The sequence below is a fragment of the Sceloporus undulatus genome, chromosome 2, assembly GCF_019175285.1.
Source record: "Sceloporus undulatus isolate JIND9_A2432 ecotype Alabama chromosome 2, SceUnd_v1.1, whole genome shotgun sequence".
Classification (NCBI taxonomy): Eukaryota; Metazoa; Chordata; class Lepidosauria; order Squamata; family Phrynosomatidae; genus Sceloporus; species Sceloporus undulatus.
In genome coordinates, this window is record NC_056523.1 from 130,591,667 (window position 1) to 130,617,154 (window position 25,488).

At 48.4% G+C, this 25,488-nt stretch overlaps 1 protein-coding gene and 1 long non-coding RNA gene across 2 annotated transcripts in view; one reads left to right on the forward strand and one right to left on the reverse strand.

Annotated features, from left to right (window-relative positions):
- Positions 1-9,745, reverse strand: part of LOC121922311 (heparan sulfate glucosamine 3-O-sulfotransferase 3B1-like) — a 41,569-nt gene extending 31,824 nt beyond the window's left edge. The window contains exon 1 of the mRNA XM_042451556.1: positions 8,877-9,745. Coding sequence (XP_042307490.1) covers positions 8,877-9,730 — 854 coding nt within the window. The 5' untranslated portion in view covers positions 9,731-9,745. The remainder of the gene's footprint in view (positions 1-8,876) is intronic.
- A 6,028-nt stretch (positions 9,746-15,773) lies between these two features.
- Positions 15,774-22,092, forward strand: LOC121922313. The gene is made up of 4 exons (XR_006102135.1): positions 15,774-15,983; positions 18,313-18,540; positions 20,511-20,692; positions 21,509-22,092. It is a non-coding gene; the product is annotated as an uncharacterized LOC121922313 (long non-coding RNA).
- Positions 22,093-25,488: the final 3,396 nt, after the last annotated feature.

A 25,488-nucleotide genomic window follows, 5' to 3' on the forward strand; every position in this document is an offset into this window, starting at 1 on the left:
GCTGGATCTAGTTTCCTTTCCATCCCGGTGAAGCATTGCCATTCAAAACTACTAAATAGAAAGTGTAGGTTAAAGAGTTGTTTCTGTAAGTCGCGAGGTAACAGACTGCTGTTCTGGAGCTGGGTTACAGAAGCTGACAGATTTGCAAGAAAATCCACACTGCCTTCATGTCTACAAGTTGTTCAACAGCGTGCCTTCCCTTTTTGTTAAGACTTAAATAAGCGGGGGGTGGGGGGGGGATCATTATAACTAGTGATGTGAAGAAAATATTCAGGGACACGTATCTGGCATGTTTAAGTATAATCCTCCTAACTTTTTTTACATTTTAATAATTCCAGTGACATTTCTCAGAATCATTCTTGTTTAAGAGATTGCCCTTCCAGAGCTCTGGTTAAATTGTGGAAAACAAATATTATTCTAATCTACTATTTGTTGACTATCCGCCCCACATTATGCATGTGTGTATTCGCCATATCATTCACTTTGACAAGTTTTATCTTACATATTCAGCAGCGTTTATTTGTCTGTTAAGTGATTTAGACCAGGTCTGTGCACACGTGGCAGATCTAGGTCACACAACAAAAAGGCATCAAGTTCCCTTTTTTCCTCCCTTGAACATATAATCATTCAAATACCAAACTTAAGGTTTATGATACAGTTCAACAGGGCTGTGATACTGTTCCTAACTCATGGACGTAAGCACTGATTATTATTTTTCTAAAGGAAAATTGTTTACAAAAGGTGTTTACAAAAATATCTTCTAACACCAGATTTTCAAAAGGAAAAGGATACATAAGACAGAAAAGGTTCTAAAGCAGATTTTAAACTTAATTTATGAAATTGCATTGCTTCAATGGTTACAAACTGGCTTCAGTTAAAAGTAACCGAGTTGAACTTGGGATCAAGCCTGATTTTGGGGTTGAAAACTCAATGAATGTTTATTTGGGCTTATTCCTAGGTGGTCACAGTAGGATTTACCTCTGAGTAAATATGCATAGCATATAGGCTATAAACACAAAATAACAATGTAATCCTATACAGGAAAGCTCAACGGGCCCGTTCTCGAAGCACAGAGTAGGATTGTAGCCTCAGTCTCACTAACACAAAAATGTTTACTCTAAGTAACTCCGTTTTGTGCTGCACTGCAGGAGCTTCATTATAAGATTTGTAAGAGTTCTGCAGGACACTCTTCAGAGATCATGCCATGTTCCTCTGCATTCTGAAGTAACACAAGATGGATTCTCAACAGTACTCTGCATGTCCCCCGCCCCTTACTCTTGTAATAGATTTTCTGTAGAGACCCAGACATGTAATTTTGTAATTACTAGTTTCACAGAAGCTAGTAAGTTCCAGGAGGAAAACTCCTTCTATATTTGCTGCACTGGCCTATTAGAAACATTAATTAGAAAGAGACATTTTACTCCAGTGAATCATCACTGAGTGTGGCTGAGCTTGTGCAAACCATCCCATCCCTAAAGCAAAGTATTCCCTTAAAATACTGATTTATTCCACTTACTGTAACTAGGAATCCCATTTGCAGTTTATTGTTTACCAGTCCTTTACATGGAAAGGGTTGTTGTTGTTGTTGTTGTTATTTCTAGCCCGCCTCTCCCTACTTAACCATTTTACCATCTAATTTAACCAGTTAATCTATGCAGAACTCAAGATATTTTAACATCATTTCATTAAACAGCTCTTTCGCAACCTAACAGTCACTTTTTAACAATGCTTTATTGCAAATATGATGAAACTTTAACACTTGCTAAAGGCACACTTGCAAGTTTTGAACTGCTTATCTACCTTCTTAGTTTGGGAAAACAGAAGAATCCAGTATAAGCCTGGTATTAACCCAGAGTCACTTAACATTTCTTGTTTAACTTTGTTTAAAGAAACAGCAATGGTGACATTTAGATCACAAGAAAACTCACTTAACATTCAGTGGCTAAAAAGGCTTAAGTAATGTATATGTTCCCAAGCTAGCCCTGATCCTTCGCTCAAAATAAACAATTATTTTATTGTTTAGAATAAAAAGGAGAATTACCTTTCTTTTCCAAGTGATGATGATGATGATGATGGAAACTTTACAACTAACATGAACAAAAACCCGTAAGCGTCTTTTTTTCCACATTTATTCTATTAATACTAGTTGTCTGAGTTGTGATTGCTAAAGGAGATCACACGTGGCTTGTTACTTTTTAGAAGAGGCAATATTTCCCACTGAATAATTTAATAAATATTTAGAATTTCAAAAGTTGTTTGACTATAGACAGCAAACACAATCAGATGTAAAAATTTAAATACAAGTCAGAGCCATGCCAATACCGATCAACCTCATTTTAAAAATTGATTTTAGGCAAGCCTCTATGAGCAACAGAATTCTTAACGGAACAAGATTTTTCTTCATGTCTATGGAGGCAGAGAGAGTTATCACATGTCAGAGACCAGGATTCACTGGAACAGATTCCCTCATGCCTTTCTTTCTGAATGAGGCTTTTCCTGAAATGTAATGTCCTAAACTGATGTCCTAATTTTAATCATATTTGTATATAAATAGAATATGCATGAAGATTAAATTTCAAGTTAACCAAAGTAAGCACACAGCTCTAGTATTTTTAGGAGAACTTGAAAGAGCCAACTTTTCTCCCATTTCTGCACCCAAAGAAAGCAAGATTTTTCTCTCAGTGCAGTTTTACCTAAATAGTCGAATTACTTAGATTTACTGAAACCTGTATCTCAACAAAAGCAGAATCCTGTTGTAATCCAAAATATCTGTTCTGAGCAAATTCAGTTTTCAATGGGGAAAGAGGTGAGGGTCCTATTGAATGTTATGCATAGAGTTCAAGTGTCGGACTGGTGAGAAAGCAGCAGCCATTTAAAGTGGCAGTACAATTCAGTGCTTCGGTAAGTCTTTAGCAAAAGTCAAACATTAGATCTAGCCAGTTATGCAGCAAAGTATTTCAAACACTTGGTAATTTTTTAAAAAGAAAGTTGAGGCTGCTGTCCTGTACATCTACTAGAAGTCCCTTGTAACTCCAACAGGACTTTAAAAGGATTTCACTGTGAGGGCCTCTGAACTCTTTTTACCCATGTAGTTGAGGGGAGAGGGCAAAATAGTTAAGAAAGGAAGTTATGGCACTAACTCTCAAAATCCTTTCCCAGGGAAGGAAGGCTAACTGCAGTCGGAATACACATGAATATGTAACCGGTTGCAACTGTTCAAAGTAAGCATTTTAAAGCTGAAGCCATTAATCTGACAGCCACCATCTCATGTCAGTTCAGAATTCTCCAAGTCTGCTGTATTTACATATCATGACTGCAGCTTGTGAGTCACAGTCCCTGAATTAATTAAATTTGACAGTTTAGGCTTGTTTAAATGGGACTTAACACCCCGGTCCAAGAAGCTCTTTAAAATTATGCATCAGAGTTTCATCATCAAAATGCAGTACTTCATCTGAAAATAGTTTGTAGAGGGTCTTCGTTTTTTAGACAGTCCGAGTCCAATTTATTTTGGATCGGTTTACTTTTCGAACTGCAATGAAAAACAGTGCTGCAGTCAAAATTGCCAGGCAAGTGAATTCTGGTTATAATGCTATAATGAAGGCACACAACAAAAACATAACGTACCCCTTTGTAACTTATCTTTTATTCACATGAATTTACTCAGGAAGTCATTTCAAACTGCAGTTCATGGCCACAAAATCTCCCTCCCACACACCAATTCCTAGGAAAACACACCTCAGTTATGTTTATTTTACATGCAGATATATGGACACACTTTTGCCGGCATAATTGGTTACTGATTTCCCTTACAGTAGTTTTCCTTGTTTAAAAAGCAGCAGTTTGGCTTCTTTTGTGGTGCGGATGGGAAGAAACTATCCAGTCAGATCTTGATTGGCTTGGGGAACTTTTATGTTCCTATCAAATAAAATACATTATCAAGGTAAGCACCTGTAGCCACATTTCAGTCTGTTAACTCCTTCGTTTAAGACAACACTCTTCTAGTTGGCATTCACATGGCATCTGTTAAATTTGGGCCCTTGATATAAGCCTCTTTTGCTTCCAGAATACTGAAGCTTCTCTTTTTAAAGTGAAATACTGCTACCAAATTAGCTTCAAAAACAACTCAGCAAAACATTCCTTATACAGAGTAAAGCAACACTATCATGATACACATATAAAACAGGAAAGAAATGTGACAGACAGTAAGAACAAGGGGAATGCAATCTATGCCCATAATCCCAGTATTAAGCTTCATCAAAAATTGCAAAATGGCATCCCTGCAAATCTCATCCCAGTTCTACAACTCTTCTCCCTAGTCAGCATCTTCCCAAAGTCTGCCAAAACTATGCTCCCACCAACTCCTAGCTAATCCATATCTTTCAGTTCTTCAGAACATGGCATTTTTTTCAGATTGAGTTACTAGCTCTATATATCTTCTGTGTTTAGACAACAAGAAGCCACCACTTTTTGAAAGATCTTGCATACACTGGACTGACACTGCCCATTAAGCTTGTGAAGTTTAGGAAGTCATGTTTAATCAAAAGGCCTTTTTTAAAATGTCATGAGTGTTACCCATGCCACAGCCATGCAAAATGCAGCAACATTCATAGCTAGAGGACCTGTGAAGCAGAGCTTCAGTGGCATTAAAACATTACTTCAAATCATTCCTTTGAAATGTAAATGCAGTGACAAAATAAATGACAGTGTAAATGAATGACAAAAAAATGAGACAGACAAACTTATTTGTCATCTACATCAAATACATGTGTTTAAAATACAGTGAGCCCTTGGTATCTTGTTTGCGGGGGGGGGGGGGGTCCAGGTTTTTTTTTTCCCCAACCAAAATCTATGGAGGATAAATACATAAAATGGCAAAATCAAAGTTTGCTTTTTGGAATGTATACATTTTTAAAATGAATGCATGAAAATTACATTTCAAGTTAGCCAAAATAAGCACACAGTTTTCAAAGTGTGGATGGATGCATCTGTGGACAAAGAATCTGTTGATATGGAGGACTGTATTAGTCTGCATTAGTTTCAGATTTCTGGGAGCTGCATGTCCAAATGTCTGTTTATGCGGCTACATCCTTCCAGATAGACTACTTATAAAGGTCTATTAGCGCAAAAACTGGAGAGATGCCAGATGTGTAGCTGCCCGCAGCAGGCTGACCATTTAGGCAGCAGAGAGCAGGAGTTAAATGAGAGGGAGTTTTTAAGAAGCAAGTTCCCACCAGCCCCCATCTTTCTAGACTAGTTGGAAACTTTCCCTAAGTTCACCCTTCTGCAACACAGAAATGGTTCTCATCTTCCTGACAGCTCTGCTCATTAGCTACAAGTTGCCGTTTGGGGAGGATCTCTGTAAAACCATCTCCCTTAAATGTGTGTCCTTCATTCAGGGCAACAAGAAATGAGCACCAGCCTTCATGTAACAACCAAATCTTGGAGCAGCCCTGGGATGTGGGAGTTGTAAAAGATCTGAAGAGGAAGGAGCCAAGGAGGCGGCAGATCTACAAACAGAGGACCCAATCCTGGCCTGGAAGAGGAGAGCGCTGCTTAGTCTGATTGAATTGCAACCCAGGAAGAGCCCCAAAAGAGATAACTTGGCTTTGGTTTATTTTTCTATCATTTAGTTTTGCTTTGACTTCAAGAGGCATCTCAAGTTTTCCTTACAGAGGGAGGGGGGAGAGGAATGGAGCTGTGTGTTACAGTATTTTGAAAAACGCAGTTAGTAGATGTCACTAGGCATGACTTTAATGACTGCCACTGCATGTTGCCACTCTGACGGGTCACCGACAGACGCTTTCATCCTCTCCAGTATTAATACGCAGCCCTTGAAGATGTTGAAAAGGGCAGCTTTCTCTGCCCACTGAGCCCAGCAGAGACTTGAGCCTGTCTGTTCAACACTTCCACTCTCTGCAAGCTTTCTGGATTGGGAGGAGAATTTGCCTTGCCAGACTGCAAATGTACTTACTATCGAAACCAAATGGTAAAGCCCAAAATACACAAAGCCATGGTTGCTAGTAAACCCCTCCTTTTTGGAACCAATATCTTGTGAGCCGCCTTGGGTCCCTTTCTGGGAGAAAGGTGGCAAAGATATGAAATTAAGAAATAAAATAAGAAATAAGACATCCCTCAGCCTGCCAGCACCCATCCAGGTACGCTAAGCTTTATAGTTCTTCCATGTTGCGCACACTGCCACAACTCATCCAAGTGAGGGCAGAAGTCAGAGACATGGCGAGGTTGGTCAGGAATATCAGTCTGCAAAGGGAGCTTGTGGCACCTTTGAGACTATCTGGACAAAAGAAGCTGTAGCCTAAGCTTCAGTCAAGGTAACTTCTTCCTTGCAACTTCTTTCTCCCAGTTAGTCTCAAAGGTGCTACAAGATCCCTTTGCAGGCTGATCATCCATCGCAGCCATGGCCAACAGCTTCCCAGGAGCCCCTTTGCCTCTCTTGAAAGGGGGTCTCTTGTGTGTATGTGTGCGTGTTAAAAGCACATCTTCCCTCTCAATGGAAGATGTGCCTTTAACACACACACAAGGAGTGCCTTCTCTGCTCAGTTTAGGCTACACATTCAGCAGTAGCCTTGTTGGCCACACAGCAAAGCAGCATAACATCTCAAACCCACCAAACTGTGCAACTTTTAACCGACCAAGCCAAACGCCCCAAGGACATGATGAATGATGCAAGCTTTCCAAGCTCCCTGGCTTCTCTGCCTGATGAAGAGGCCGGGGGAGGAGGAGGGACAGTTTGCATTGGGTGCCTTTTGGGTGGGCCAGGGAAAGGGTTGGTGACTTTGGAATGTTACTGTCCTCCGTTCAGAGTGCTGGAAGACCCAGATGTAGCCCACGTTAGTCTGTAGAATCTGAGAGATCTTTTAGCAGCACCTTTGAGACTAGCTTTGAGGCTCCTCAGAGAGGTTTGCCAACCCTCCCTCTCCCTCTCCCTCTGCGTCTGACGGAGGAGAGGGTGCCGCCTGACGCTTCCTCCCCTTTCGAAGGGCATCGACCCGGCGCCAAGAGGTCCCCTTCCCCCTCCTTTTCTCCGGCCCTTTGGTGGAGGTCGGGGCTGAGGAGCCCAAGAAAGAAGAGGGCAAGCGAGAAAGAAAAGCCCCGTCGAAACCCACTAAGAAGCCGGGAAGCGGGAGGCCGAAGAGAGCCGTCGGAAGGAAGGAGGGGGGAGGGGGAGCGGGGTTTGGAAAGGTGCACAACCACAGAGACCTCCCCCCCCCCCCCCCAGGCCCTCCCGGGGCTTCCACCTGGCCGCCCGAAAGGGGCTGGCGGCGCTTCCACTCTCGCAGGGCTCCATCTTGTGGCTCCGTCTGGGATGCTGAGCCTGGCTGAAGGTCCCGGACGCAAAGGCGCCCTTTCCCCTCCGCTCCGACGGGGCTCCCTCGGAAGAAAGGCAGCCGCCTCGGGCCCCCTTTGCTCCACGCTCTGGCCCCCGGGGAAGCTCGCTTCCTGCCTCGCCGAACTACAAATCCCAGGCTGCCACAAGATGGAGCCCTGGCAGCGAAAGCGCTTTAGGGCTGCGGTGCAGATCCACCTTCCGAGGGGGACCTCGAAGCAGTCAGGCCCGACGTGCCCCAGAGGGAGAGGCAGCCTTTCGACTCAGAGCGCAACCTTTGCCTTCGGGAGCCCTCTACGCCAGACTCCAGCATCTGGAGGGCTCCGTCCGGGAAGGGCCTGAGCAGAGCCCTGGAAGAGAGGGGCCCTCGGAGGGGCCTCTTCCTCCTCAGGGCCGCCAGGAGTCGGGCTACATCTGGGCACGACCCTCCCCGACTGCTCCAGGCGGGGTTCCCACGAACAAGCGGCCACGCGTGTCCCCCTTCCCCCCCCCCGCGCCCCCGCAGGGGGGGCGCAACCCCCCCCGTTGCCCAGAGCCACAGCAGGGGGCCAGGGCTGGGAAAGCAGCCTCCCCCCGGGGAACATGGAGCCAAAGGGAGACCAGCGGATCGGCGGGAGGAGAAGGGCGGCCGAAAGGAGGAACGGGGCGGACGTCGGGTTTAGGCCGAGTCCGGGGAAACGGAGAAGGGCCAGGCGCCGCCAAATGGAGGGCCTTCCAAGGAAAGGGAGGAGGCCACCCCAGCTAGCGAGGTCAATGCCGGCTTAGCCCTGCTCCCCCTGGAGCCCCCGTCGGACTGCCTCCCGGGCAGAAGGGGGAAAGGTCCTGGGGAAGGAGGGCAAGCCTGGGCACCCCGCCGAGGGCCCAAGGGAAGGCCAGGGGGAGGGCAGGGCCCTCCAAGGCTTTCCGACCCAGGATTGGAGACCCTCCTACGACGGCCCGATCCTGGGGGTTCTTGGCAAGGGCTTGTTCAGCGGAGCTCTGCCCTGGCCTTCTTCCCCCGAGGAGGAGGCAGGTGAGAGAGGGGGCTTCTTGCCCAGAGTCGGCCGCGGGGGGCGGCGGGGCCAAGGGGGGAAGACTGGCCCCCGAGTCCGGCTCTCCAGAGTCCTCCGTCCGACCCTCCTCCGAACCCGAGGAGAGCTACGCTTGGCCGAAGCGGCCGCGGGTTCAAGGCGCCTCCTGGTCCTTGGGCCCCTTCCCTCCGCCTCAGACGGGAGGGAGGCAGAGCGAAAGGGGCCCTAAAGGCCACTGCTGGCCCTCCTCCGTCGGCCCCTCGCAGGCCTCCCAGGCCGGGAAGGAGGGACAGGGCAAACAGAGGAAGGAGGAGAAGAGGGGAAAGAGGAGAAGAGGAAGGGGATGGGCAGAGGAAAAGACAGGGGCAAGGGGAAGAAGGGGGGCAGAAGAAGGAGAAAGAAAGGAAAGGGAAAGGAAGGGAAAGGAGGAGGAGGGGGAAAAGAAAAGAGGGAGAAAGAAAGGAAAGGGAAGAAGGGGGAGTAGAAGAAGGGGGAGATGGGGCAGGGCCTCCCTCCTTTACCTGTACCAGGGGAGCCCTCTCTCGTAGTTGCGGTCGAAGAAGTGGGGCTCGGCGCCCACCGCCCGGACGTCGGGGTGAACGCGGAGGAACTCGAGGAGGGCGCGGGTGCCTCCCTTCTTGACGCCGATGATGAGGGCCTGCGGGAGGCGCTTGCTCCCGGCGCCGTTGAGGAAGCTGGAGAGGGAGGACGCCGAGGTCCCTGCTGCCCCGGCGGCGGCGGCGCCTCCTCCTCCGTCCTCCTCGTCCTCCTCGTCGTCGATCTCGCCCTCCGGGACCGGGTTCAAGGGCTGTCCTTTGAGGCCGGGGCCCCGGAGCAGGAGCAGCTTGGCCAGGGCCCGGGAGGAGGAGGAGGAGGCGGCAGGGGAGCCCAGGAGGAGGCTGTCGTCGGAAGCGGCGAAGGCGAAGGCGCAGGAGGCGAGGAGGCAGAGGGCGAGCATGGCGAGGAAGAGGAGGAGGAGGAGGACCCCCAGCCTCCTTGGCCCGGCAGGGAGCAGCGCTGGCGGCGTCGAGGGGGCCCCGGGGGCATCGGGGAGGCGTCCTCGGGGGCGCTGCTGCTGCTGCTGCTGCTGCTGGATCAGGCGGGTCAGGATCAGGAGGAGGGGGAGGCTGCGTGGGCCCAGAGGCGGAGGAGGAGGAGGAGGCCCTGGGGCCGCGGCGAGCCCAGCACCATGGCTCCCGCCGCCGGGGAACGCCGCATCCTCCTCCGCAGCCACCCTCGGCGCCTCTGGCCCTCGGAGCCCAGCAGCAGCAGAGCGCCTTCGCCGGGAAAGAGAGGGCGGGGAGCCAGGAGGAGGAGGAGGAGGAGGCCGGCCTGAGTGGCACCCCCGGCAGCCTATAAGAGGCGCCCTCCGCATGCTAATGAGGCCCCCCTTTGTTGATCCCGGACAGCCAATGGCGAGGAAGGAGGCCCCCTCCCCTTCCCCGTGGGGAGGGGACTGCGGGAGGCGATTAGCCCCTCTCATTGGCTAATGAGCCGTGAAAGAGCAGCCAGAGCTGAAGGGGGAGGAAGAGAGGGAGGGCCTGGGGCTTGTTCGCTCAGTTCCAACTGTGGGCCCGGGGCGGGGGGCGGCGGGGTCCATCCCTGGTCCTAGGCTCCGTCCAGCGGAGAGTGAGCAGAGGAGGAGGAGGAGGAGAGAGCACCCCAAATGGAGGGCTTCCAGGGGAAAGGGAGGAGGGGGGCCGAATCAAAGCGGAAAAGCCCCTCCTGGATCAGGGTCAGCCCATGCTTCCTAATGGTGCTCATAAAAGGAGGGCCTTTGGGAATTCCTCCCGGACAGGAGGCTGACATGGAGGAGGTGACTTTGGGAAGAGGAAGCGGAGGGGGCGGGAGGGAAGGGCTCTCCCGGGTAGGTCCTCCTTTTCCAGGACATGTCCTCCATCCCCACCTTCTGCCCGGGGAGAATTCCTAAAGGCCCTCTATTCGGAACAGGAGGAAGAAGCATGAGTTCATACTGACCGGAGTGTTTGGAGCTTTTCTGGGGTCATGTCCTCCCTTTTATTTAGGAAGTCCTCCATTTGGCGGTGGGGACACACACACACACACACACACACCCCGGAGTGGGAGAGCAGCAGCAGAAGCTCCCTCTGCGCCAGGAAGGGGCGCTGCATGCCGGCGCCCAGCCCTCCCAGCCAGCGGGGCCTCCCTGCCTCTCCGGGCCACCCTCCGGAGGACTGAGCGAGACCCCGAAGGGAAAGGAGGGCGGGCAGGTCTAGTGGTTGGAGCTCTGGAGAGTCTAGTCTTTCCATCCCAGCTCGGCCCCCGTCGCCCTCTCAGCCTCAGAGGGGCAAAAAACTCGGATGAATCTGGCCAAGGAAACCTTGCGATGGGTGCCCCTTAGGAGTCGGAAACTGGTGAAGGGGACCCGGGCTCCTTTTCCGCCCTCCGAGGGGCATAGCCCTTTGCAGGTCTCCATAATTCAAACAGGATGTTGAGAAACTGGAGCGTGTCCAAAGGAGGGTGACTAAAATGGTGAAGGTTCTGGAAACCATGCCCTGTGAGGAATGACTTAGGGAACTGGGGAAGTTTAGCCTGGAGAAAAGAAGGTTAAGAGGTGATATGATAGCCCTGTTTAAATATTTGAAGGGATGTCATATTGAGGAGGGAGCAAGCTTGTTTTCTGCTGCTCCAGAGAACAGGACCCGGAACAATGGATGCAAGCTGCAGGAAAAGAGATTCCACCTGAACATTAGGAGGAACTTCCTGACAGTAAGGGCTGTTCGACAGTGGAACACACTCCTTCCTCAGAGTGTAGTGGAGTCTCCTTCCTTGGAGGTCCTGAAACAGAGGCTGGTTGGCCATCTGTCGGGGATGCTTTGACTGGGAGTTCCTGCATGGCAGAATGGGGTTGGACTGGATGGCCTTGGGGTCTCTTCCAGCTCTATGCTTCTCAACCCCCACCACCCCGTCCGCAACAGAGGCCCTCCTTGCCCAGCAGACCATCCCTTTCCAGACTGTGGCAACAGCAGGAGCGACTTGGGTGTAGTCTCACAAGGGGAACCAAGTACTCCTCCAGCAGGTGAACTGCAACTCCCATCAACATGAGCTGACCGAGGCTGCTGGGACTTGGAAGTCCAACAACATCGGTGTCTCCCTTCCCCCGGGAGTTGATCACATTCGGGGGCTGCGGTGGTTGCTGGGGCTGTTGTCCCCCGGGGAGCTCAACCCACCAAGCGCCGTCGGCAATAAAACCAGAGTCCCTCGATGCTTCTCTGGGAAGCTTTTCTGCTGGCGAGGGAAGGAAGGGGCTCCTGGCAGGGACTGTAGGCCTCCTCAGAAGCCTACCCTGGCCGTGGAGGACCCACAGGCCAACAAGGCATTTGAACGTAGATAAGGTCTTCAGAAGAATAGGACTGAGCACATAATAAAATACAACGTACTGTAAAAAAATTCATATGAAATGAATGTATATTTCTATGTGTGTTTGGAGCTTTGATCAGGTCTGCCCTTTTTCTTGAGTGTCCTCCATTCTGCGGTGCCTTGTCCTCCTTGGTGGTGAGGACTTCTGGTCACCCTGCTTGCAGGGACGTAGCCAAGGGGGGGGGGTTCTTGGGGTCCGCCCCCCCTTCCATTAGAAAAATGAAAGGTGCGTTCTTCTGCCCTGCCGCGCCCAAGCCCCATTATAATGGTGGCACTTAGTCTGGACCCCCCCTTCCTAAAATCCTAACTACGTCCCTGCTGCTTGAGGGCCTGCTCTTCCCTTGGGAGGGAATGGGCCTGTCTTCCTTCCTCCCCCTTTCCCTCCCTCCCTGGCTTGTTTGCTTCCTTCCTTCCTTCCTTCCTTCCTTCCTAAGTGTCCCCGGGAGTTTCTCCCAAGAGCATCATCTCCGCTTCTCAACTCCGTTCCCACGACCTACATTCCCTCTGGCCTCTCCCTCAGCCTCCCATCTGGGCCTAAGAGACTTTTTCCTCACCCCGATGGCCTGGGTAGGATGCAGTGCTGAGGACGACTGAGTGTCCTCCTTTTCCCGGACATGCCCCCTATTTTGTCCCGGAGGAATTCCAACAGGTCCTCCATTAGGAGCCTGATCAAGAGGCATGAACTGATGTTTGTGTGAGTGTTTGTAGCTGTTCCTTTAGTTCAGGTCCTCCATTGAACTGTGCCTTGTCCTCCTTTGCAGTGCTTCCCTTTCTCCACTCCTGGAGCAAACCTTTCCACCAAGGCTTGGTGCGCCGCGTCGGACACAGGAGGGTTAGAGAGAAGACAGAGGCGGGTTTCAACCCTCTCTCTGGGAGGCCAGTACGATAAACTCCTCTGTGTCTGCCTCCCCTTGCCGTCCATGATTTCTCAGACCCTTGAAGTCCTCCCTCCCTGGCCTTTTCCTCCCGAGGCGCCAAAGGAGTGGGAGGTGATAGATTGAGGGATCCGGCTTGACTCTTCCCAGAGACCTTCCAGTTTCAGAGAGCCAAACGGTTTCCTCTGCCATAGCCTTCCACTGGACAAGGCACTTCCAAATGGTGGGGCATCCAAGAAACCAGGGAGAACATGGCCCCATCAAAAGCTCAGACCACTCATATACAAAGATAAAGCCATGCTTCTTGGCCAGGCTCCAAATGGAGGACCTTTTTGGAACTCCTCCTGGACAGAAGGTGGAAATGTTCAGAGTGAGCAGAGCTCCTCACAGCAAAGGAGGGACAAGGCCCTTCGAAATGGAGGGCATTCAAGAAACAATGATTCCCCCCCCTCCATAAAAAGATCAAAACACGCATCTACATATAAAGCCATGCTTCTTAGGACCTTTCGGAATGCCTCCTGGTCGGGCATGTTCAGGGTGAGCAGAGGACCTATCCTCAAAGGAGGGACAAGGCACCCTGAAATGGAGAACATGACTAGTAAAAGTTCAAAACTCATAGAAATAGAAAATCGTCCTTCTTTTAGCCAGGTTCCAAAATAGAGGTCTTTTTGGAATTCCTCTTGGACAGAAGGTGGAAAGGGACGGGGTAAAACTAACACGGCACCCCAAAAATGTAGGGCATTCAAGAAACAATGGAGGACAGGACCAGATAAAAGTGACAAAAGACTCGTAGAAAACCTGTGCTTCTTATAGACACGCTCAAAATGGAGGACATTTTGGCGTTCCTTTTGCACTGATGATTGCAATGGAGGACACACGTCCTGGAAAAGGAGGACGTCTGGTCACCCCGGAGAGGATGGGAAATATGGATCCGGAAAAGATCCATCACCCCCCCCCCAAAAAAAAGTTCTATTTTCAGGAAGAGACTCGGTTTATAGAAACCATATATATTGGCGCAGCCTCGGATCTGTTCAAAGATGTGAAAACTTGAGTGGAAAATCCGACAGCGAAACCCTCCCTCCCTCGCAAATCTTGTGATCCGCCTTGGGTCCATTTTTGGGAGAAAGGCGGCATAAAAAAAGTGAAATAAATAAATAAAATCTCAAGATCCTGTTGCTAAACTCTGAGGCTCCAGAACTCGGACGGAGAGTTCGGCTAAAGTAACTTCTAGTGTTGAAATTAACGGAGATTTGGATTTGGGATGTGGGGCCACTCCCAAACTGCCGTGGGCTCTTTGGGACAAGGGGGAAATCTTACTCCTGCTCGGTTTATTGTGTATGCATTGATTGACTGGTTTCATTTGTATGCCGCCTTTCTCCCAGAAGGGACCCAAGGCGGCTCACGGATTAAAAAAAATAAATGCTTTTGTTACATTGCCATAAAACTGAAGGAGGTTGAATGAGGGCGAGGAAGCCTGGGGCCGTTCTCACGTGAAGAGGCTCCACGCGGGAAGAGATCGTTTATTTTCTTTTTTCATCCTGGTTTGGGAAGATATGTGCCTCATCGCAAATCATCAAGGCAAAACCTGAAGTCCCTTGAAGTCCAATCGTCTGAAAGAGTCCCGAATCCAAGGGCTATCTGCTGAATCTGGGGTGCTTTTAAGAGCCCTAAGGCTTGTATCCGACTTGTCTGTTGGCCGTTTAAAGGTTATTGATTTAATCATTTATTTCATCTTATGTCGCCTTTCCCCCGGATTGGGACCCAAGGCGGCTCAATAGACAGATTCCATGGGGGGGGGGGGGGGAACAAGATTTTTTATAATAAAAAAAGGAATTAAAATAATCATGCTAACATTATAAATTAAAAACAGAGATCGCTGTGCGTGGCTAAAAGTGCTTCCGTTTTGAGGGATTTGCATCCAAGTCCGCCTAAAGCGTTCCTTTAGACTTGAACCGCATCCGCACTGGAGAAACAATCCACTTTTATGGCCGTGGCTCAGTGCTATGGAATTCTGAGGAGTGCAGTTTGCCGCGGCGCCTTCCCAGAATTCCATAGCTTTGAGCCAGAGCAGTTCAAGTGATCAAAACGGATTTATTTCTCCCGTGCGGAGGCAGCCTTTGCGATGCTTATTCTCTTTTTTCATGGTAGAGCCATCCTCAAAACCTAAGAGCCAGCAACATTTCCAAGTTATTCTATTAAAAGTTAGAGATCCGACGGCAGTAGGCATTCCAGGGTAATAAAGATTAAACTCATAACTTCATAATCTAACCAATATAGTATTAATCCATCATTAATCCATTAATAATTCCCATCAACTAAAACGACCCTTTCCTCTTATTAATTCCACTGCGAGGTCTAGCGTTAATTGATTAACTGGAATGAAACGAATGAAACAGCCGGGGGAAAAAGGCTCTTTCTCTGCGGAGTTTATAGGAACTCACTCACTACTCCCAGCATTATTTAGAAAACCGGGGATAACTTTTTCTGTCAGAAGAGACAGCTGTGAAAGAGAAACCGAGGCCTAAGAAGAAAGGTCTAACTTCTTCGGTATAACTTTTTAAATATGTTGATGAATAAACCATTCATTAAAAAAAACTTGTACAAACTTTTTAAAAAGTTTCGCAGTGAAAAGATGTCACGGAACAAACCAGAGAAGGGCAGTTAAATGTATTTATTTAACGGGTGGTATCAATAAATGTAACTAAAGGAGTAATTAAAGATAGGCTCCTGTTGCTGGGCCTTATTCTGAAATACGCGGCTTTGGGAATCATCTCCCAAGGAGGCTGTCCTTCTCTTCCCTCGGAGCCCAGGACCTCAAGGAGGCGGCCAGGGCGGGTTTGGCTCCCAGCCCAGATGGCATGATGGAGGACAAGGCTCTGCGAAATGGAGGGCACCCAAGCAAAATGGAGGACATGACCAAAAGAAAACATTCAAACACGCCCCAAAAACATCCCTACAAATATCAATCCATGCTGCTTTTTGGCCATGCCTCCAAATGGAGGGCGTTTTGGAATCTCTCCTGGAGAGAAGGGTGAAATGTAGGGCATGTGGGTCCTGGAAAAGGAGGACGGCTGGCCACCCCGCCCCAGTCCCCCCCCCCGAGGGAGGAGGCAGAGCTTTCTGGACCGGACCTCCAGGAACTTCAAAGAGCCTATAGGAATAACAAATAACAAAGAGTCAGAAACAAGGGGAGTGGGTCTCTTGAATCTTCCTCCCTCGCGCCTTTCAGGGTCTCTTCCGACAAGAATGGGCAGATCGCAGAGATCCAAGTAGATCCCTGCAGTGGATCGGCAAGGAGTTCGGAGCCCTAGTTGTTAGAGTAGACTGGAAGGAAACTGCTTTCCCACTGCTATATGATCCTGCTGAAATCCGAAAGTAAGCTGGGAGAAGCAGGAGGGCTGCGTGGGTCTTGCGTGTCTGTGGGTGAGGGTTGCGCATGGCTTACTCGGCGTGACCCTTGCAAGGCCCCAAGCCCTCTTCCTTGGACTCAGGCTTTGGCAATCCCCCCCCGGGCTCCCTCTCTGCCGGTGTGTTTGGGAGCCCTCTCCGGTCCGAAGCCGGCCCTCGCTCCATGCCACTGCCTAGGCCTCTCGGGTTGGGCTCCCAGGGGACGAGCGAGGAGCTCCCCTCGGACTTCCCCAGCGGGAGATGAAGGGGCCAAGGACGCCTCTCGAGGGCCCTGGCCCCTGGGGGGGGGGGAGAGGAGGAGAGGAAAGAGAAGAGGAGGAGGAGATGGAGAGGAAGAGAAGAGGAAGAGGGGGAGAGGAAGAAGGAGATGGAAAAGAAGGAGAAGAATGAGATGGGGATGGAGAGGAGGAGGAGAAGGGGAAGAGGGAGAGGAGAAAGAGGAGAAGAAGGAGAGGAAGAAGATGTGGAGGAGAACAGGAGGAGGAGGAGGAGGAGGAGGAGAAGAAGAAGAAGAAGAAGAAGAAGGGGGCGTGCTCCCTCCTCCTCCTGGCTCCTGGCTCCTTCCCTCCTCGCCTGAGAAGCCCCCCTCAGCGCCGGCCTTCTCTTGAGGCCAGTCCTGGGACGAAATAGCCCCCCTTTCCTCCGGCCATCGGAATCCACTCGCTTCGGATTAAAAAGGGGAAAAGCCTAGAGTCTGGTCCGTGTGAAAAGCCCCGGTGGAGCCCCCCCCCCGGAGCCCCATGAGGTTGGGGAAGAGCGGTGGGGGGCTGTGCGAAGGGCAGGTGCGGAGAAGCTGGGGGGCTTCCCTTGGGCTCTTTCTCCCGTGGGAAATCAAAGCATCAAGGATCGCCCCCCGAGATTCCTGGGGAAGGAAAGCCCCGTCTCCTCCCGTTTTCTTGGGGAGGGAGGGAGGGAGGGTCAGCAGTTTCAGGGGCTGGAAACTGTTATGGATCCAGGTCCTGAGTGTGGCCAGAGCTTCCCCACTGAAAGGCCAAGGCGATGCTTGCCCTTTGGGAGGATCGGGAGGCGGGTCAAGGAAAGCAAGGCGAAGCAGGCGCATTCAGGGACCGGAAGGGACCCCTTCTCTCCCGGGAAAGCCATCCTTAGCGTAAGCCCCTTCGGAAGGTGCCCCCAGGATCTCCTTCACGGTCCCATTAGCCCCGATCCTAAAGCCAGGAGCCCATCCTGAAAGTCAGCGATCTCAATGGGATCAAGCAAAACTGTGGGACGTATCCCTCTCTTCCCTGCCTGCCCCTTTCCACATCCTTTCTTCTTGCCTTCTTTCTTTCGAAACGAGTCCCTAAAAACCACCACAAAGCTCCCTGCCCCGAAGAGAAGGCATTTATTTATAGGACCTACTCAAACAAAACGACACTCCTTTCCCAAAGAGAAACCATACTTGCCCCACAGAGAATCGCTGGAGGATCATTGCCCAGAGGGAAACACAGGGCAAGTATTCAATGTTTTCCCGATGGGCAAGCATTCTCCAATGAATCTCAGGGGGGCAAGCATGGTTTCTCTAGGGGCAAGGGCTGCCATTTGGTTTAGTAGCTCCCTGCATTTATTTCCCCTTCTTTCCTTCAGGAAATGGTTAAGATTTGTCTTGCATTGGGTAATCCTCCTCCTCCTCCTCCTCCTCCTCCTCCTCCTCCTCCTCATCCGGCCATGGCACAGAAAGAGCCCTCAAAGACCAGAAGGGAATGCTTGGGTTCAACCAAACCCTTCTCCTCCTTCCTTCTGGCAGCACAGGCCAGATGCTGTGAAATGACAGGGCCCAAAGGAAGATGTGCTGCCTTTTCCTGACCCCATTTCCTGAGTGCCTGGTCAGAGATGGGGGGCAGAGGGACAGAAAAGCGTGGCCTAGTGGCTGGAGGGTTGGACTACGACTCTGGAGACCAGGGTTCAAATCTTGGCTCAGCCCTGGAAACCCACTGGGTGGCTGTGGGCAAGTCACGCTCTCTCAGCCTCAGAAGATGGCCATGGCAAAACCTCTTTGGACAAATCTGGCAAAAAAAAAACAAAACCATGATAAGTCAGAAAAAAACTTCAACCCAACCCCAGCCACAGGGGAAAGGGGAGGCTGGTGGCCCTGTCTGTTTGTGGCCCTTCCCTGGCTGGGTTTTTGGGTTCCTCTCCTTTCCAGCAAAACTCACCAACAGGACCCCAGCTGTGAACTGGGGGCTTTTCTTCCCAGGCGGTGGTCTTGGACCAGACCTGCGCAACATCTTGGGTCACAGATAGGTTTTAATTAAATACTAATTAATTCCATTTTCCTCCTCCTCTGCCCTCTCCTTAGGAGAAAGCGAGTGGTGGAAGACCCCTGCCTGTCCTCCTCCACTACCTGGACTTCTCAGGGGAAGGCCAAGCAATGGAGGAGCCTGAGGGGTGAGCATTTCCTTTATCGTTACTTCTTCAACTTGATAGCCTGCCTTTCCTGCACTGAACTCAAGGCACCCTGTGTGGCTCTCCTCGCCTTCCCACTTTGGCCTCCCAACAACTTTGAGAGATAAGTCAGGATGAGAAGGTGAGTGACTGGCTTAAAGTCGCCAGTGAATTTTGTTGTGAAGTGAGATTAGAACCTGGATCTCGAGGTTCAGTCCATTAACCACTAAAGTCAGATCTCTGCAATGATCCCAAGAAGACTTTTAGATTTCCTAAAACAAGAACAGGTAGCTTGTTATTTCTTCCTCTCATGTTTTGTTTAGCTGCATTTTCATCAGTGTCACCAAGGGGCTAGACTGTATACATCCATCAGAAGTAAGTGGGAAGACTTTACATTGCATGGAGGGATGCAGCTTGGGTCCAGATTATCTGAAGGATGTTTCTTCCTCTATAAGCTTCTCCAGGTTCTAAGATCTTTGAAGCGGTGTGAGAACCAGTGAGGGGAGAACCAGTGTGAGAACCAGTGTTGTGAAGACCAGAGTTAAATTCCCAGTCAGCTATGAAACCCACTGGATGACCTTGGGCAAGTCACATGCTCTCAGCCTCAGGGAAAGGCAATGGCAAACCTGCTTTGAATAAATCTTGCAAAGAAAAACCCATGTTAGGTTCACCTTTAGGGTTGCCACAAGTTGGAAATGACCTGATGGCTCACAGTACACAGTACATATATTTGGGATTGGTAGGTTTCCATGGCTGCTCCCAGGCGCTGGAAGTCCCTTCCTCAAGAAGCTAGGTTGGCTCACTCTTGCTGTCTTTTCATAACAGGCAAATAGCTTTTTATTCCTGCAGGCTTTGGAGAATAATATTTTAAGTGGTTTTACAGTGAGCTCTTGGTATCTGCTAGGGTTTGGTTCCAGGACCTGTCATGGATACCAAAATCTGTGGATACTGAAGTGCTATTACATACAATAGCAGAGTAAAATGGTGCCCCTTATATAAAATGGCAAAATTGAGGTTTGTCTTTCTTTCTTTCTTTCTTTCTTTGACTATTTTCAAGCTGTGGATGGCTGAATCCATGGATGTACAAGGAGGGCTCACTGTAATTTTGTTGATATTGTAATGATATGTTAATCACATTTTTGTATCTTTTTTACTATATGTGTTTTATTTCTCTCTCCCCCCCCCCCCAATTTTGTAAGCCAGTTTGGGAAACAGGTGGGATATAAATAAACTGATGGATGGATGGATGCCAGAAGACCTGGTAAAACAATTTGGGGTGCAATTCCAACCTACTTCTTGTTGTGTGCCTTCAAGTCACTTCTGACTTATGAGACCCTAAGGTGAACCCTATCATAGGGTTTTCTTGGCAAAATTTATTCAGAGGAGGTTTGCCATTGCCTTCCTCCTGGGCTGAGAGGATGTGACTTGCCCAGGGTCATCCAGTGGGTTTGCTTGGCTGAGCAAGTAGCATTCCAGCCCTGGTTGCCAGAGTCATAGGTCCAAAACGCATTGCAGAAACAATCTAGTGTGAGACTGTTTTAACTCCCCTGGCTCAGTGCTAGGGAATCCTGGATATTGTAGTTGATTGTGGCACCAGAGCTCTCTGACAGAGAAGGCTAGATGTCTCACAAAACTACAGTTACCAGATTTCCCTAGCATTGAGCCAAGGCAGTTAAAGTGGTCTCAAACTGGATTATTTCCGCAGTGTGTTTTGGACCTTAGTCCAGCACTCAAACCGCTACACCACACTGCCTCTCAACCTACTTACCTGGCAGCAATAAGCCCCACTGAAGTCAGTTGGACATTTTTGGACAGAACATGTCTAGGGGTGCACTGCTGTGGCTACAGCCATGGAGGAAGTCAGTCTGACTGAATTTCAGGACCATGTAACAACTGGTTACAGCTTAAAGGTTGCCTGGAAAGTGAATAGTGGAAGAACAGGTCTAAACTCTATGCCAGGGATGAGTAACTGCTGTGGGTCTTGGGGCCAATTTGCTCTTCTTCATCCCCTTTCGTGACTGCACAGGTTGCAAATCCTACCTCCCCTTGTAAGTAGCTAAAGTCTATTTCTGGTTTTGAACAATGGGCCATTTTTGCATCCTATTTAAAAAGGTTAATCGCTGCCCCTGGGGAATTCTAGGAGCTGCAAGTCATCTCATTTGGATCCAGAAAAAGTGCATCTTGAGGTCTGCAGGGGGCTGTAAAATAGCATTGAAGACCACACGTGGCCCAAGGCTATGCCATGTTCACTCCTGCATTCGCTCGTGGGACATCATTTTGTTTGGCTCTTGCAGGTATATGAGAGTAGTAATTTACAAACAATACTTTTTTTGTAGGAAAGAAAGTGTGGAACATCCCTCCTGAGTGATAATATATTGGTTGCATTTATTCTTATATACATTCCATTCTTTTAAAGAGCCCAGAAGGGCTGCTAAATACATAATCCTAGTCTGAGTAAATCAAGGGAAAGGGGTGGATATATCTGTTTGCTTAGGCTTAGGTTGATTGAACCCTAGGCCTTGGCTGGTGTTTGAATGTGGGGCTAGTTTCTTTGCTGATGTTGTAAACATTATTTACTCTTGTGCAAGTATCTCTGCCATAGCTTGGCACTGGCTTCTTGTTGTACTTTTCTTCCAAAGCAGCACAGTTCAGAGATGCTAATTTTTAATTCTATGAATTACCTTCTTAAGTTCTTTTATGATTACGTTGATGCTGCTTGCATTTTACCTCATTCCCATAGTTGTCACTGGATTCATTTAGTCTAGCTTCCCCCAACCTGTATCCATGTTACTGAGAAAGGGTTTGTTGTCCCCACCAACAGTGACACTGTCTCCTTGATATTTGGGGGAATTTATTAGCTCAGCAGGAGGCCTATGACAACTTGGATAACATATGTATGCCAGTACTAAAAACTCTATATGCAGTAGATATGAAAAAAGGGAAGGGATCTACCAATGTGCTACCACGCTATGGTACAATGACACATAGAAACTGTACAAACTGCATCTCAAAAAGAATCATGCTGTGCCAGCGCTCACTGCTGGATTGTTGGCATACCTGACACCTCCCCCCATGCTGCCTATGGGGTTTCCATATTTTTGTATTTTCAGCCAGGCATGTTCTTAAGAGGCATTCCTATGGAAAGAGCACATTGACCTGAAGACATGTGAAGGATCCAGGCAATACCAAGATAAAGGTTAAATGGGTTTGCTGATCACTCTGTCCTCCCCCACCAGGCTTTTTGCATATCCTCTTGCACTGGAGACAAAGGAGGTCTCATTGCACTAAGGCAAGTAAGCCCATTTCTCCTACTTGCCCTCTGTCATGTCCCCAGACAACTTCCCTATCCACCCGTCTTGGGGTTGTCCTACATTCAATCACTGTTTTGTTAATCTGAAGCTAAATCCATATACTGAAATTATCCTTTTTGAATTTTGTTTTGGCACATTAAGTATCCCTCAAGGCTAGGATATTAGATGTAAATATTACCCCAGTTTTAGCCTCATGTGTACACAGAGGGTCTCTTCCATTCACTGTGTCACCCTTAGATACTGTCTAAGGCCCATTGCAGACCAACACAAAGCACTGGCCTGGGGCTGAAATTAGGGCTCCGGAAGGCTGGGCGTCCATACGCATCCAGCCCTACTAGTGGCACCTGTGTGCCATCATCATCATCATCATCATCATCATCATCATCATCATCATCATCATCTATATCCCGCCTCTCTACAAAAAGCAATCAGGGTGGCTTACAAAGTTAAAATATACAGTCCAAACCCTCAACCCACCCACCCTTAAAATACAATTAAATAGTGTGGAATTAAAAACATAAAAACATACTTAAAAAACAATACAATAACTGTGGTGAAGTCAAAGGTCAGCAGTTAGATTTTCCTTCGGAGAACTATTCAGGAAAGGCCTGCCGGAAGAGATCTGTCTTTATAGCTTTTTAAAAGCTATTTAGGGTGGTAATATGACAGATCTCGTCTGGGAGGCCATTCCACAATCTGGGAGCAACAGCTGAGAAGGTCCTCTGGAAGGTCGTTGACAGCCTAGTTTTACAAGGCTGTAACAAAATTTTCCCTGAGGATCTAAGTGGCCCCACCCACATGAGGCACACAACGATGACACACAGGCATATGTGCACCCAAACAGCTCTTGCCAGAAGCACTGGCATCATGGCATGCGAGCGCCATTATAGCGTTCCTAAAAAGAAGGCACTCCAGGCGGCTTCTTTTTAAGAAGCGCATCACCGTGTGGTTGGTGTGGCACCGACGAGGGGCAAAGACAGGCAGCATGGAGCCTTTGTCACACTCCACTTTCCACGAAGTCCTCTTTAGGACTGGTAAATATTAACCACCACCCCCTGTATTTTATTACTTATGTTTTAACTGGGTATCTCACTTTGAGAACATTTGTTACACTGTGACTGATATATGTGTTTATATAATAACATATATGGCCTAAATCCAATGGTACACCCCAACCAGAGTAGATCCATTTATTCGATAGAACCTGCCTAAGTGTTGACTTACTAAATCCCCATTGATTCAGTGAGCTTGCTCTAGTTTGGATTAGCAGTTGGATTTAGGACATTATGTCAGTAAAATGTTTTCACATTTGTAATCCTGACCAGGAAGTTTGACAAACCAGTGGCTAGGTGTTTTACCACAGAACACTACAGCCTTTCTGATTTGTGTGGGTGTGGAATTGATGTACAATATTTTTCAAGCATTTTGGATGAAAGGGAGATTTTTTGGACTTACAGACTTAAGACTTCAACACCTCATAGTCTCAGTGTGGAACATAATACATGACACCATCATCTCCCTAAGGATGTTGGCAACATAGGGGCTCGACAGACTGCCCCAAAAGGGCGGGCTGGAGGCACCCATTTTTGCTGCTAAGAGATGCCACAGCAGCCAAACCGCGTGGCCTCCCTCTGCACCAAAAAGAACCTGCTAAAAGCAGGTTCTGTTTGATGTATGCAGCAGGTGCCATGAGTGTGCCACTGGCTCACTGTCACACATTGATGGCACAAGTGCAGCGCCGTGACATGCAGATGCTGCGTTGCACTTGTCTCATCATGGCGCCTCCCATGTGGATGGGGCCGCACCATAATGGTGCGGCCGCTGCACACTAGGGCTCGGGACCATGCAGTTGCTCTGCAGTCCTGAGCCCTAAAATTGGCCCCAGGCTGCTGCAAACTGCCAGTCTGTACCGGGCCATAGTATCCTAAAGCTCTACCTTGAATGCAGCTTTTTTATTTTCAGAAACTGAAGAAGGCAGAAGGTGAAATGTTTTGCTAATTTATTAAGTTCTGTTTGTAACACACACACACACACACACACACACACACACACACAGGCACAGAAAGACACAAAATACACGATTATTACAGAGTGATTTGTAACTACAAGGTGGCTCAAATTAGTAAGATATCTGGAGGAGATGCTGAAAAGAACTAGCAAAATGTCTGGAGGTCTGAAGCAGCTCTCCTTCAAGGAAATGTCACATTGTTTGGGACTTTCTAGATTACTGAAAAGGTAAGAGGTGACATAATAAAGGTAAAATCATGGATAATGTTTACTAAGTAGACAGAAGTTCCCATTGTAAAATAAGAACCCAGGGTCCTGTAATGAGAAAGCAGAAAGAAAAGGAAGTCTGAATTAATCATCTGCTTTTTAACTTTTTCTGTTGCTCTTAAAATGTCCACGTTGCACTGTCCTCCTCCCACCTTCCTCCTTCATCCTGGCTTGCCTCCATTGCTGTAAACTGCATTCAAAGTACAAAAATAGATTCCACTCAATTATACTCAGCAGGAGGGAAGGGGAGAGGGCTGAATCTTGTCCTTCCCAGTAGGCTCATGTTGACTCCTATCCTAGCTCATGTGTTCTTCTTCATTAATAATCAATAACATCTTGACCACACTGTGATGTTGCTTGGACACATGTATTCCAGTGTCTATCTGTTTAAATGTTGCAGCATATGTTATTTTTGACTTTTAAAAAACCCACTTGCTTTGTTATTATGTTATTATGCTTACATTTGGAAAACTGATTTTAAAAGTGGGTTAGAAATAATTTAAATAAGAAAAGATTAAAGAAATGATTCCGATATAAAGAGATTGTCTGTCCAAACATTATCAATTTTAGCAATCAGGAATAAAGTACAGCAGGGCTATATGGCAGAGGAGGATGGCTGTCATTGTAAGCCTCATTTCTGAGTGGACAAAAGCTATTGGTTGGTTTCTTTTTAACCCCTGCTATTTGGTCCTAGGCCACACTCAGTGCAGATACTACATGGAATCTGGTCTATTATCTCTCTTCATTCTCCTTGGATCTCAGCACCATTCTTATTTTTCTCATTACCACAGCCACACAGCCACACACACACATACACACTATTGCACTATTGTGTTATATGTACTCATAGACAGAACCTTCCCTTTCCAATTCTTCTAAGTGTGATTATAACTAAGGGTGCATCTATACTGTATAAATATTGTAGTTTGGCGTCACTTAAACTGCCATGGCTCTATCCTACAAAATCCTGGCATTTGTAGTTTTGTAAGGCACCAGCACTCTTTGGCAGGGGAGGCTAAAGACTTTGTAAGACTACAAATCCCAGGATTCCAAAAGATGCAACTACAGCACTTAAAGTCCATTATTTCTACAGTGTAGATGCACTCAAAGTGTCTCAGACATAATTTACTATCCTAGGGAAATAGGTAGCCCTTGAGATGAGCATAGGGGTAAGTCTGGCCCTGCCTAAGAGCTGGTGCAACAATGTCTGGACCTTATCACACTGAGGTTATTCGAGCTAAGATCAGGGGTGAGTGTGAATTGAGTGTTCTGAATTGACGTGGCTGTTTTATCACACCTGGTTGCTGTTCCGTTGCCCTTCCGAACTGAGGGGGAATTGAATCCAAGGAAGTCACGTGATGCGGATTCAGGCAAAGCAGAGTGAGTGCACATTGTATTTCCATACCCGGTGCATACCATGGGGATTCAGCGATTCGAATTGGGACCCTTGTCCATGCTCAGTGGGGGCCTGAAGACATCCTGAACCTTTGCACTTCCGGGGTGAA